Source organism: Wolffia australiana, chromosome 14, assembly GCF_029677425.1.
Source record: "Wolffia australiana isolate 7733 chromosome 14, ASM2967742v1".
In the NCBI taxonomy this organism is placed as follows: Eukaryota; Viridiplantae; Streptophyta; class Magnoliopsida; order Alismatales; family Araceae; genus Wolffia; species Wolffia australiana.
The window spans coordinates 13985702-14000228 of NC_135848.1; the positions used below are offsets into that span (position 1 = coordinate 13985702).

Genomic DNA, 14527 nt, shown 5'->3' on the forward strand with positions numbered 1-14527 from the left:
CCTCACTCTCTCTCTCTCTCTCTCTCTCTCTCCCCCCCCCTCTCTCTCTCTCTCTCCCTCCCCCTCCCCTCCCCTCTCTCTCTCTCTCTATCTCTCTTTCTCTCCCCTCCACTCACTCTCTCTCTCTATCTCTCTTTCTCTCCCCTCCACTCACTCTCTCTCTCTATCTCTCTTTCTCTCCCCTCCACTCACTCACTCTCTCTATCTCTCTTTCTCTCCCCTCCACTCACTCTCTCTCCCTCTCTCTCCCCTCCACTCTCTCTCTCTCCCTCTCTCTCCCCTCCACTCTCTCTCTCTACCTATCTATCTCTCTCTCCTGTTATTAACTGGGCCGATCAAAAATGGGCGGGAGACCACAATCAGATTTGTAGATCATGACCCATTAAAAAGGACTCCAAAAGCCCAATAAATATCTCAACTTTTCTTATGGTTTTCTTTTTTTCCTATGTTTTGGGGAGGAGAATCAGGTATCTGACTCTTCTATACAATAAAAAAAAAAGATGAGCCCACTGTCATGTATGGCAAACCCATGACCCATTGTTTATCATAAAGCCAGGGTCCCTTCGTTGACTTGGGTTTCATCCTCCGGCGGCTGCTTCGTCCTCGTCATGACCCTCGAGAACCCGTACCCCAGCGAGCTTCCACTCGCCTGGCAAAGCTGCAATTTCCATCATCGTCATCGCCGTCATCATCATCATCATGAGACGGTGATCAGGGCCAAACCTCGGTGAGTTCGGAGAGGTGTCGGCTCCTGAACTCATTAATGGTGGCAGCGATCTCGGACGTCGGCAGCTTGACCTGAGACAGCACTGCGGCGGCTAGCTGGAGACTCGGCTCCAGGGTCTCCGGGACGACCTACCAGTCAATGGAGACCGATCAGTTTGTTACATGAGATGACGTGGTGTTTTATGATTGGATGAGGCCGGGGAATCACCGCGGTGGCGCCGGCTTTCTCCAAGTTGAGACCGTGGTCAACGTCATGGGCACGTACGAAGGTCTTGACGTTGGGGAAGTACTTGCTCAGTGCCCAGACAGTACGGTAGTTCGCGCCAGGCGAGTCTAGCGTGATGGCGGCGGCGCAGGCTCTCCCGGCGCCAACCTTGTGTAGGACCTGGCAAACATTATAAACCCATGAAGGCCATCTCTCTCTCTACATCTCCGAATCCATATCACAAAATCTCTCTATCTCTACCTCTCTGCTGCCGGCATCCCCGAAATACACCGGAAGGTCTAATGCACGACCCACAGCGACACGATCACTGTGAATCAAAACACATGAAAGGAGCGGAGCGATTAGACGTTAATCATGATACTAACTAGAGCATGATCTTTGGAGAGAGAGATATATACCTCCTGACATCGAGTGCGACAAACGGTATCAAACGCTCCGAGAGCAACTGGGCGATGATCTGAGCAGAACAGAGAGAACACCAAGATAAGTTTCATTTTTGAATATGGTTAACATTTTTCAGACAAGAAAAGATCACTGACACAATCCGAATTAGAGGGGATCGTGACTGAATAGAAATAGCAAAATGTCCCTAGATGGTTAAAATGACGGAAATACCCCTATAAGGGTAGAAGATCAAATTCATTACCTGGCCCACGCGTCCAAATCCACAGATGATGATATGATCTTGTAAGTCGTCTGTCTGCATGATAAATAGATAAACAAGTAAAGATTGTTCTGGACGCATCCAACAGAAAATATGAATATAATTTATTTTTAGTGTCATGAAGTTCTCACCTCACTTTCTACGGGTAACAGACTACGCATATCGCCTTGCTCAAATCTAGATGCAAGGAACTGACCTCCAGCAGCTAACCAAGGCGTCAAAGCCATGGAGATACCCACTACTAAGAATAGTAATGACGAATTCTTGGCAGACAATATTCCCTGGGATCAAATATCAACAACGCAAAACATGAATAGATTAGAAAAAATCCGTGGCCACAAATCTTTTAACCTTCATCTCCACAATCTTTAAAAGGAAAGTTTTAATATCTGATAATGTGCAAGAGGTTAGACCATTCCTAGAAGCAATAACAATAATGAGAAAAATCTTGGGAAGCTAACCTGATTCACGGCTTCGCCGAATGCCACAAAAGCAAACTCCCCACCAGGGGCAAGCAGGAGCCCAACCCTAATTGCGGCTATCGTTGAAATTCCAAAGATTTTGCCCACAATTGCAACCAGCGCAGCCTTCCCAATGATTAAGAGACTCAGCATCCCAACGATCACCGGGAAGTTTGACAAGAGAAGTTTTGGATCAATCGACATTCCCACCTACAAATTCATAGCCAGGAGGAAATAAGTGCAAAATTACACGCAACTCCCAAACAATATTTTCTTCTAAACATTTCAAAGCAGGGTTCATCGTCCAGGACTGATACCATTGCAATTTTGGAGTAATAGAAGAGAAAGAGAGGGAGAGAGGAAGTGAGGCAGAATGACAGGAGTAGCTTACTGCCCTGGGAGTATGTGATGGACCCTGGAACTGCTGATTTTTTTTTTTTTAAAATTTTGAACTGTGATCACATGCCCATGCTGTGGTCACCAACGAGGACTTCTCAGGCGGTCACCCATCCTGGTACTGCTCTCATCCAAACATGCTCAATTTCGAACTGCCGATTCTTACATTGAACCTCCAACTAAAGTAGGAGGTGACACTTCTAAACCTGTAGTCTAACACTCGTCATCCAACAATCGTCATGGTCCGGTCACTTGGGCATGACTCTGACAATAATGATTTCGGCATCATCATCCTAGTGGAAGATGAACGACGATGGCAAATTTCTGAGCCAGTAAGAAGGCCAGCGATGGCATCCCAGTAAGGAGGCCAGCAAAGGCGGAAGACAGCGGCCAACTGACCTACCCTTCCATCATCGATGTCAACGTCCTTATAATTGCCATCCTCATCATGAACCGAGTAAAAAGAAAAAAAGACAACTACATCTTTGTCATCTTTGTCATGGATGAGCGAAGATGATAATGATTGCTTTATCATCATCATCCTAGGGCAGCCAAATGATTAAGACGATAGCGGCTCATCATCATCATCATCAAGGAGGGCCATTCTATCCCAAAGGACTAATCATTATAAGGATAACAATTACACCTAGTGAGGTGCAGCACTCACAGTCATAAAGAAAAGGCCAAGAAGAAGCCCACGGTATGGCGCAATATCTGATTCAACTTGTAGAGAGAATTCTGTTTCTGCGAGAAGTAAACCAGCCAAAAATGCACCCAAAGCCATTGAAAGTCCCGCCTGGTATAGCAACACGATTAATTATATTCATGATCAGAAAATAAAAAGAATAGCTTATGGCATACAAGTATCTACCCGAGCAGTGAGCAGGCTAGTTCCCAGGATAACAAGAAGAGTGTTCGCTGAAAAAATCTCAGCATTTTGGTTTTCAGCTATCTGCTTGTAGATTGGTCGAAGTAACTGTAAATTGAGAAAATATATATCATCAACTTCCAAAGTCAGATGGTTTCATATGGATAAGCAGCAGAGATAAATAACTCAAATGCATAAATCTGTCAACTCTATATCAATGTAGATGCTTTCTTAATACAAAAAATGAAATCATGGCGTAACATCCTTTCTACTGTGTCTCCATAATGAGTTAGCGTTTCAGTGGCTTATGATAATATAAAGACAAAAAGATATTGAAATTTAAGACCCAATTTATCACGAGCTTACCAAACGCCCCCCCGCAACTATGGCAGAAATCGCCACCATTGCTTTTACAGCAGCTAACCCAAGAGCTTCTGCTATAGCTTGAAAACCAACCTGAAAAAGGTTGCACAATAATAAGGATTGAAGCATTCTGTACATGACGGACCACACAATAGAAATGGGATGAACAGAATACAGTTTAATAATAGAACCCCTAAATATCTCTCTTGGAATCGTTTCCAAATATTGTTTTTTTTTTTTAACAAATAAAGAAGATCACCCAGCTTGGCGAACCTCCGTACACCTGAACAGGGGGGATAACTAGGGCAATACAATGGCCCATCATGCCCCCCATACCCTTCACCTCAACCAGGACCAAACCAACAAAACACAAGTCTCTCCACTTCACTTATAGCCCTATCCATCGACATTGCCTTTCCCTTGAATAAGACCTCGTTGCGTTGGGACCATATCGCCCATAGCACTGCGAATCGCAGCCCCCGCTCCTTCTCAAACCCACGTTGGTGCCGCGGCAGTGTGGACCATAGGACGGAGCTCGACGTAATCTCTGCTAGTCCCTGGCTAGCCCATATCGCACGGGCAATCCGACATTGGAAAAAAAGATGCTCGCACTCCTCTTCCTCCTCCGTACACAGAAGGCACAGTGATGATTCTGCCGGGAAAAACCTTTGGCGTTTCCAAATATTGTCAAAGATAGAAAAATGGCGAGACAGGAATAGGAAGAGTCTACCTGAAGTGGGGAAGGGATAGACACAGAAGTGATCTGGCTGAAGATCAGGTGAAATAATATCAGGGGGGAAGGGGATCATTGGTCAGCTGGTCAGCGGTATGGACCTTGCCTACACTAGAAGGCTACTGGCGGAGTGGACATCACCAGGAACTAGAAATGAAGTGGACGTTGCCATTTTGTCTAGGGTGGAGAGAGATAGAGACCCAAGCACCATTCCAAGTTCACTGCTTAAAAAGAAAATGATGAAGGGAGGGCTACCCTATTTAAAGGAAAAACACGTAGAAAAGCAAATGATGAAAAATTCCCTAGAGGACCAAATTATGAACTAACCCAAGATACGACCAGGATTGTATCACTTAATTTCAGTTGTGTTATCGATATTTCAGGATATTGCATGAAAATTACATGAAAGAAATAAACGCAATCAAAAAATTACTGCTTACCCCTCCTTTGGATGAGTTTGGAGATATGAGCGGTATCAAGATAAGCAGCACAACAACTGCCAAATCCTGACAAAGAAACAATAATATATAAGCCTTTGGAGTTCTGTCCAACAATAATTATTGAATCGTCTAATCCTAGAACACTAGAAGAACAATTTTTCGTCCGGTCTATCAATAATTTTTCTTTTCGGACAGAATGATCAGTGATCAAGGTAAACCACAGAGAACAGAAAAAGACATTTACAACAGAAAATGATGAGCTACACAAAAATTCTTAAAGAAGAGATGAATAATTCAGAATCGAAAGCCAGGCGAATTTGTTAAGTACGTCTTGGGCACCTAAAATACAGAGGAAACCAATGGTTCAGCATCAGAGTGCAGGACAAACAAAGATGACAATCGGATGATGACGCCAGCGATTATAGAACATGTAACTACAAAAAAAGTACCTGAAATAGTAAAACTGAAAATGTTGCACGGCCATGCCGTGATGTGCTTTCCCCTCTTTCTTGAAGCACCTGAAGACAAAATACAGAATAATGAAGGAAGTAGCAAATTATTCAAATGCAACAAAAAATGAAACACAAACCCCGAAGTACATAAAAGTTTCTATCAACTTTATGATATGTGCCAGGCAGTCATATCATCTTCAATGTAACTCCACAAATATGGATAATAAATTGAGGCAATTCAGTCCCACAATAGAGAGAGGTCCATATGGTGGACAGGAGAATAGGAATGACTGGAGGAAGGGTTGAACTGAAGAGGCAGGGATCAACCAGGCACAAGCTGCTTGAAGATGCTGTGAGGGAGAGAATATCACGAGAGATGGGGAGAGGGAACTTAGAGATTGACAGGAGAGACAAGGGACTGAATTATTTAAAGGAAATACATAAGGACCAAATGATCAAAATTCCACTAGCAGGCTATCATGACAAAACTAACCCGTAGATAGGGCGGGAGTCATATCATTTATCATAAGGCTGATGTTGTGAATGAAGATAGTATCACTTCAGATTTATCTGTTATAACCAATATTTATCGGTTGATTCTCATAGTGGCATCGCCCATATATGCAATATTCTGCCACATAGCTTTCCATCGTATACAGAAAACATGCAAGAAAAATTGTAAGATTCATGCTTTCACACAGGATCAAACTCAGGTATGACCTGGACCAAGAAACAGTTACCGTCAGAGCCATAAATCAAAAGCGGGTGCCAACAACAAGCTGTCTGGCTGTCTAACTGCAAAGAAAACTAGAAAGAAAGTGGTGACTCCAGGTTGCCCAAGCAACGGAACATTTCAACCCACACACATCAAGATAAACTCCCTCTCCTTTAACTTGGACACTTTTTCAAAGGATGTTTTGTTGGACCGCATCCTTTTATTGGTGGTAGTGGGCCACAAATTACAAGTGGCCCCACTGCGCGTCTTTTTGTTCTGTTTCTTTTGGTAAGTTCGGACCACCTAACTTTAGACTGTTGGGCCTGGCTGGCTTTCCTGTATTCTGGTTAAATACCAGGTTGGTGCATGAGTGAACATGATTTTGTCTCTTTCTTTTCTACCCTAAATCTTGAGCATCGTTTCCTCTGGAGAAGAGCTTGGTTTTTTCTGTCAGATATGTCTTTAATCTGAAGCTGCATTTTTGGGTCACATCAGAGGAAATCAAGTTCTTTCAAAAAGAATCAGAAGAAATAAAGTTGTAACTCATCCCTGAGTCCACCAAGTTAGTGACCTATCGTGTACCCAGAGTTCTCTTAGACTTTGCGTGCTCAAAGCAGGAATAGGAGATACAAGAAGCGGAAATTTGTCCATCAATGATAGAGTGCACGATTGGGTTCAGTTGACCAAAAGTATTATAATCCTCGTAAAAATTCAGGCTAATGATTACTGCTGGATCTCATATCAGCTTGTAACGGCCCAAGGTCAATATCTGATAACCAACGAAAGAATCAAAATTCCAAGATACTTACAGAGTCAGGAAGATGAGAGCTTTACTTACAGAGTCAGCACTTCAAAAGCTTTCGGTCTGCGGCCCTTCTTCTTCGGCCTTATCCTCTGAGCTCAGCACAAGAGATGGGCAAGGAAAATCACCAAGCCATTAGAATCCGGATACTTTCTCTCCCAATTTAGTATCCCCCAACTATGGTTAGGATCCCCGACCCTTGTCCAGCGATAATTCAGTCTTTTGTCAATAGATAAGTGCCTTTTAAATATATGGAGCCCTTCAGAGGGCCACGAGTGCAGATCCAGGCCTCTTGTCATTAGGTTTCTTCTGTCTTCATCTCTACTTTCTCTACCTTTTCCTTCCAAGAGCCTTCTTTGATAGGAATCTACCCCAAGATCTCTAACAGCATATAATTCTTATTATCTGATTGATCTTCCAACTTCTGTTTCTCTAGAAGAAAGACGATCCATTAACCCGCATGAATTTGAGACCTGGGATTGTACCTATTTACCAAATTCAACCATCATTACATCTGCTTCTTTCTTTGTTCAAGTTACAGTGGGCAACCTGCACTGCAACCCCTTCCCCTACTGGACAAGGGAGCCTCTGAACCTGAAGGTTTGCGTGACATGGTACCTTCATATCGTTGTCTGGTTCTTCAAAACACACTATTGCTAAATATTCTCAATAGATTGATAATACAAGTCCAAGAATAAGCCAGTGATCCTTTTGACCTCAAGAATGGCGAGAGTGTTGGATCGACTTTTACATTAATGTCATAGTTCAAACATCTCCTTAAGGTAGTATCATAGAGCCATCTACTTTGTTCATTTAAATTTATGTACAGCTGATAACATTTGCCTCTGATTTTTATGCGGTTAGTATACTGTTGACAATTCACCTCGCTACCCCTTCTTCTAAGAGGCAGAGAATCAGCGAGCAAAAGGTCTGTTCCAGAGATCCATCAACAACAAGCATTCCTGTATTCTATCTTATCATAAGAGTATCAAACCAACAGTGTCTATGGTCAACAAGAAATGGAGGTGAGATAGCGGAGATATATTCAGATGCGGATCACGATGGGTTTATTGCGGATAGGCAGTCAACTTAAGGTTCCAATGAATTCATTGGACGAAACATTACGGAGTAGTTAAAAGCAAAGGGTTGTAGCATGTTGCAGTGCAGATGTAGAATTCAGGTCTATGGCCCATGGCATGTGTGAAGCTCTGCGGATCAAAGACTGTTAGAGGAGTTGAGACTATACTCTCAGAAAAGTATTAAGCTGTACTGTGACAATCAGTTACCAATAGCCATTGCTCAGAATGCCCTTCAACACAACAGGACCATACACATCCATATAGATTATCACTTTATCCATAAAAATTGAAACTGAAGTTATTGAACCTGTGTTCGTCAGATCAGCATGAAAGACAGCTGACATCTTTATAAAGAGGCTACCAGGCCCACTGTTTTAGTACTTGGTGGCCAAGTTGGGCATCATTGATGTCAGCTAGTGACAGATCTCCTTGCCGGATACAACTTCCCCAGGCAGCACTTATGCTAGAGTTATTTACGAGCTAGGGTTCAAGGAAAACAACATTCTATTCTTCCTCACATAGTATGTCCCTATATTTCTAGGGTTACAAGTAGGAATGAAGATTATTTAGGATCCTAGAAGTTCTTGAGGATTCTAGAGGATTCGACTACAAGATTCTAGAAGATTTAGTGCCACAATAAAATAAAAATAAAACAGAGGATTCTTCTGCTATCAATTAACATCCAAAACCAACTTGCTGGGTTTGTCAGTCATGAGAGTTCTTATATTATTTTATGTTATGTTTGTTGTGGGTCACGTATTACAAGTGTCACACACTTTTATTTTTATTTTATGTTGCAAGTGGGCCACATTTGTATGAGTGGCCCACATGACTTGCGTTTTAAATAACTTACCCACATGTGGAGAATGAGATACTTAGTAAGGTGGGTGTTGACCAACTAATATGCAAGGTGGTATTTAAACCAGCCTCAACCACAGATCAGACTGAGCTCTAGACTGATCGAGATTCAGAGGGAGTTTGCGGCGATTGGAGGAGAAAAGGGAAAGAAAAAGGCTTCATCACTTCTGAGACAAACTTCTGGAAATAATGCGCAGGGTAACAGCTGCACATTTGTAACCTAGCAACATAAAACAAATTCACCCGCCCAGAAGAGCAAACCACAAAAAAGGCATAAATGACAATTGCTCTTAACTCTTGCATCAAGTTGGAGCTGGTTTCAATACAGCATTACAAGTTAGTTGGCCAACGCCCGCTAATCAAGAGTCACTTATTCTCCCACTTGAGAATAAGTGACTAAAAGACAAGTCAGGTGAGTCACTTGTAAGTCATTGATAAGATCCTGAGGGTTCTTACCATGGAAGGTGGGAACAGAGGAGGACAAGCAGTATGATCGTCGTCAGTAACTCAGGAGGTGGGGAGCGCTAAAAAGCTCATCAACCGAGGGAGGTAGACAGCAGGAAGAGCATCAGGACGGGGTAGATACGATAACCAACATTCTGGTTACTTCTCGGCAACTCTCCTAAAGGGAGGGCTTTACCTTATCGGATTTTTTTTTTAAATATAGGAAAATACATATGTTGTCCAACCTATAATTAGGGTATTCTTCAAATATTCTGCTGTACTTTCCTATAATTAGGGTAAAGTGACCAAAATAGATATATAGTGGAAACTGACCAAAATATTCTGCTGGCTATAGATAATAATAAGAAAAATGCTATAGTCACTGATAGGGATTTTATATCAGTCATGCAGAATACACGTAAAAAAAGGTTAAAAGAAAATTAAAGAAGGTTGGCCCACTTAAAAACCGTGGCCAACCTACATCAAGAAGCAAATAGAACGCGGAATAAAGGACACCAGGTCCTGGCAAACATAAAGTAATACGTTTAAAAACGGAAATGCCCAGAAAATGATACCTGTAAGACAACAGCGGTGGAGGACAGCGCCAGGCCGTTACCAATCACAATGGCAGCAGGGCCTGGCTGGCCACAGCACATGTGTGCGATCAAACCAATGGCAGTGGCTGTAGCCAGCACCTGGAATATTTTATCAACATCTCACATCGTCAGAGGACATTACACTAAAAAATCAAAAAACATGTTTGCTCAGAAATCTTGTTACCTGTGCCGTGCCCAGTCCAAAGACGTACTTCTTCATGGAACTAAGTCGTTCGACTGATAGCTGAAACATGAAACAGTTCACATTGAAGCAGCTTCTGGACGAATGTAACAGCCAATGAATGTCCAAAACCCTTGCTTCCTTAGTGAATTTTTGAGATGTAAGAATTTTACCTCAAGGCCGATGTTAAACAACAGGAAAACCACGCCAAACTCTGCAATTGCCTTAGTCCCATGGACATGGTGGATGATAGAGAGACCATACGGTCCAATTAGAACACCAGCAGCCAAGTATCCAAGAACAGGACTGCCTGAAATGTAGTAGGTATAAGAAATTTATATGACGATCTATAAGAAGGGTACAAAAGGTACCGATGCACAAAGTTGAACATATTTTTTGAAGATTTCTTTTTGAAAGAATATAAGATTATGATAAAAGGATAAGCAATAATTGAAAATTGTTAGAAATTTTACTAAGAGACACGTTGCCTGAGATAAAAAAGGCATCCTGAGTTAGTATGTGATTTTTGGACTATTCCCAGGTGGACTTTCGTCTGTTTCTCTAGTGTGTAAGAAAGGATACACTTGAAATTGGTTACAAATAGTCTTTGACATGGACTAGACACTGGCCTTCTGGAATATTGACTGTACATCAGATTGGGAACAGAAGAAGTGTGAATACCCAGGGTTTCTGATTGAATAAGCAAAAAAAAGGCCAAATCAACTTTCCCTCAAAGGGAACTCGAGTTATAGTAGGAGAAAATAGCCTATTATCAAGTTTTCTTCCGTCTCAATTTTACATGTGGCTAGATTGTTCAAGGAAAAAAAAAGTGGCTAGAGATGAGTAAACATAAGAAGTTACCCCCTGGAAGTTTCTGAAATAGAGGTACGAAAACGACACTTGCCAGAAGCAACCAAAGCATGTCAAAGAGAGAGGCCTCTTCTGCATTGACCTAGAAATAAAAGCACAAGGAAGTTCATAAAATATTCAATGGACCACATAATAACAAAGGAGCAAACAAAATATGGAAATGAAAACAATTACCTCTTGTTGTGGTAATAGCTCAACAACCTTCCTAGCTCTTTCTGGAAGCCTTTGAAATTCTCTAAGAATATAATTTTCAGAAAAGGTGGCTTCTGCAATCTCAGAGGTGCTATCCGCCTGAGAAAATGGAACTAATTTCCGATCTGGTCGATTTTTTATGAAGAAGACCCTGTCATAACGGCACTCACCAAGTGAATAATAAGGGAGACTAGTAAATAAACGAATCAACGAAGTGAAAGTTAAGTGGATGAAGAAGACCATTTTATATCAAATATCTAAGTTAAATAAAACCTATAATTAACCAACAGTTAAGCAATAATCGAAACTTCAGCTAGTTTGATTACGTCTCACCATCAACACTCTGCTAGTCAGAATATAAGGGTATGCGTAAACTTTGACTCAAAGATGATCGATCAGTAACTTATGAAAAAACTTTCTATCATGAGACTCACCCGAACCCCAGAAGCAGAACTCCAAGTATCACCTTAGGCATCTGATTCCTCGCCGTAGCAATGAGTTCATTAAAAACAACAGCAGGGGTAAACTCTTCTCCATCCCCATCAAAGGAAAAAAATGAAGCAGAGAAAAATCGGGAAGATTTCTTCAGAAGAGCTTTGGGAGCTGCACTAGATGTTGAACTTTCCTTTGTCAAGTCCCTTTGTTGCTGCCGTTCCTGCTTCTTCGCCGGAGATTTACTGGCAGACTTTTCTGTTTCCACGTCAGCTTCCTTTTGAATTTCAGGTAACTTGACGTAATCTTGATCGAGTAAGTCGTCCACCAATTTTACATCTTCAATGCCCCTTACAGTCACATCACCGGATGACATCTCTTCACTCAGGATATCTTCGATACCTTCACCAACAACAGCATCCAAACTGATTTTTTCATCTACCTCAACAGAAGGAGAGAGAATTTGAGCTGATTGTAGCTCTTCAGAAGCTGCCTTTACTGATTCCGAAATACCTGAAGATGATGACTCGGCTTTCTGCAGTGCAATCTCTGCATCATTCACACGTTGTGCTGCATCTATTTCAAATGCCACTGCCTGCTCTGCCAGAAGCATTATATCTCCCACCTCCTCTTCTGCCTTCAAAGCATTCAGTTGAACTTGCTGTGCAATCTCATTCAATCTATCCACTTCCTTCTGCAGCTCTGCCTTCTTCTCCTGCACCCTTCTCAGCTCTGCCTCGCAATTTTCCAGAAAAGCGCTCGTAACTTTGATCTCTTCCTGCGAAAGGGCCTTCTCTTGCTCAAAGCTCTCCAATGCATCAGCTGGAACTTCTTCTTTACTCTTCAAATCCAGAGCTTCAAGAGCAAGATGCAGCCTAGCTTCAGCTATGGAAAGGGCCATGGTGGCTTTCTGTACCGATTCCTTCGCGGCATCCTCTTCACTCGTGATTTCCTGAACAGCAGAGACGGCGGCAGTGACGTGATCCCACGCACTCGATGCCTTGTCTTTCAATGCAATGGCGGATTCGGCAATCTTCTGGGCTTTCTCCTCAAACATTGTACTATTAAGTCGCGCAATCTCCAGTTCTTTCAAAGCCTTCTGTAGTAACTCCCTCAAGTCATCAATTGTAATGATTTCTTTCTCCTCTGCATCAACAATGGGCTGAGGATCCGAGTTATCAATGTCTTTCTCAGAATTTTCTGACAGAGATCGCCTCATTTCTGATGAAGAAGCCTGGAATTCTGCATTAGGGTTGCTACCATCTACGAGGGGAATCGAATCATTACTTTGACAACGCATAAGAACTGACTGCAAACGAAGACAATGGCCAAGCAGTCTGCCACGAGATGAATCACTGGATAAACTGCTGTTAATGTAAATCCGGTGGCTAGATCTTTTTGAGCACCGTGCTTTATGAAAAACCCTAAGGCATCTGCGAGAAGTTAATGGACCTTCACTGCAAAAATTCCTGGCGATCAATGGATTCCGCGCAATCCCGGGGCTGACGACATCCGAATAACGAACAGAGCACGAAAAATCCATGACTGCACTCGGCCTAATCATCCGATCACCAACATGGAACAATCTCTAGTCAATAAAGAATCTAGAGTCAGTTGTACATCCAAACCTTCAAGGAACCACAAATACGCAACCGATGCTTACCTAATCGCGCTCGATCAGCGCGATTTCAATAATGCGGTCACCAAAAAACCTAATAAGTATGACAAAAACGAAAAGAAGAGTGACATTTCTCAACTGAAACTTCAGGAACAAACAAGGAAGATGTAATCCAGGAAACTTCAGATTACCGATTATATCGACTTCGAGGAGATAGCTGAAGATTGAACTATCATCGCGGCATTTTATCACCAAATCTTCCTGCCTGAATCGCCACCGGAGAACGCTCGAGAACCAGCCGCAGGCGTTAGAACAGTTGAGCTGCGAAGGTTAGCCAAAAACCTCTAAACAGAAAACCTCCAACTTATTTTTCTACTCGATATAGCCCCTACACGGTCCAGAACCTCCTCGCGATGCGAATATACCGAAATTGAGGGGTATATGTGTAAAGTTCCTTCGGCATGTAGATATCGTCTTCGCCGTTCAGATCGGCTAATCTCGGCCGTCCATTGCCTCCAAGGTTATGACCATAGAAGGTATAGATTTTTTTTGTTTAAAAGCCGGCTGTATTTATTTGTTTAAAGTCAGTTGCATTTATTAAAAGGGTTAATAGCACGAAATATCCCAAACTTGTTCAAAAATCTGAGACTTATCCTAAACTTTTTTTTTGGCACGGTATATCCCAAACTCGCTAAGTCGACGACGACATATCCCGGTGATGACGTGGAATCCATCATGGCGGCCAGGTGGATTTCCGGCCAGATTTTGACCTGGCGGAATCCACCTGGCAGCCACGATGGATTCCACGTCATAACGGGGATTCCACCTGACAGGCATTTTACGATAAGAGAGAGAGAGGCATTCTAGAGAGAGAGAGAGGCATTCTAGAGAGAGAAAGAGAGGCGTTCTAGAGAGAGAAAGAGTGGCCTTGTTCCTTGACTACGACGACCCCTACCGCGCTTTCATGTCCGATTCTGTGAGTTTTCTCTCATTTTCCTGCTCGTTCCCTTCTTCTCTTCTCTCTCCCTTTCTCTCTCTAGAACGCCTCTCTCTCTCTCTCTAGAATGCCTCTCTTTCTCTCTCTAGAATGACTCTCTCTCCCTTTCTCTCTCTCTCTAGAATGCCTCTCCCTCTAGAATGCCTCTCTTTCTCTCTCTAGCATGCCTCTCTTTTTCTCTCTAGAATGCCTCTCTCTCCTTCTCTCTCTCTAGAATGCCTCTCTCTCCTTCTCTCTCTCTAGAATGCCTCTCTCTCCTTCTCTCTCTCTAGAATGCCTCTCTCTCTCTCTCTTATCGTAAAATGCCTGGCAGATGGAATCCCCGTTATGACGTGGAATCCATCGTGGCTGTCAGGTGGATTCCGCCAGGTCAAAATCTGGCCGGAAATCCACCTGGCAGCCACAATGGATTCC

General features: G+C 42.7%; 1 protein-coding gene across 1 annotated transcript; it reads right to left on the reverse strand.

Annotated features, from left to right (window-relative positions):
* Nucleotides 1–364: 364 nt before the first annotated feature.
* On the reverse strand, nucleotides 365–13463 carry KEA2 (K+ efflux antiporter 2). Its single transcript, XM_078586592.1, has 21 exons — nucleotides 13308–13463; nucleotides 13162–13210; nucleotides 11501–13086; nucleotides 11049–11217; nucleotides 10866–10956; nucleotides 10178–10314; nucleotides 10008–10067; nucleotides 9803–9922; nucleotides 5327–5395; nucleotides 4878–4943; nucleotides 3708–3797; nucleotides 3345–3449; nucleotides 3141–3269; nucleotides 2078–2287; nucleotides 1748–1897; nucleotides 1599–1652; nucleotides 1351–1409; nucleotides 1193–1259; nucleotides 935–1111; nucleotides 724–855; nucleotides 365–658 (listed from the first exon to the last, which is right to left on the reverse strand). Exons 3-21 carry the CDS (start codon nucleotides 13060–13062, stop codon nucleotides 545–547), a joined length of 3561 nt encoding a protein of 1186 aa, XP_078442718.1. The 5' UTR covers nucleotides 13063–13086; nucleotides 13162–13210; nucleotides 13308–13463; the 3' UTR covers nucleotides 365–544.
* Nucleotides 13464–14527: the final 1064 nt, after the last annotated feature.

Coding starts and splice junctions, on each gene's coding strand:
- KEA2 (XM_078586592.1), bottom strand. CDS start 13,062: ATGATTAGGCCGAGTGCAGTCATGGATTTTTCGTGCTCTGTTCGTTAT. Junction 2,288..3,140: donor TTGGCCTTTTCTTTATGACT/GTGAGTGCTGCA, acceptor ATGAATTTGTAG/GTGGGAATGTCGATTGATCC. Junction 1,898..2,077: donor TCGGCGAAGCCGTGAATCAG/GTTAGCTTCCCA, acceptor ATTTGATCCCAG/GGAATATTGTCTGCCAAGAA.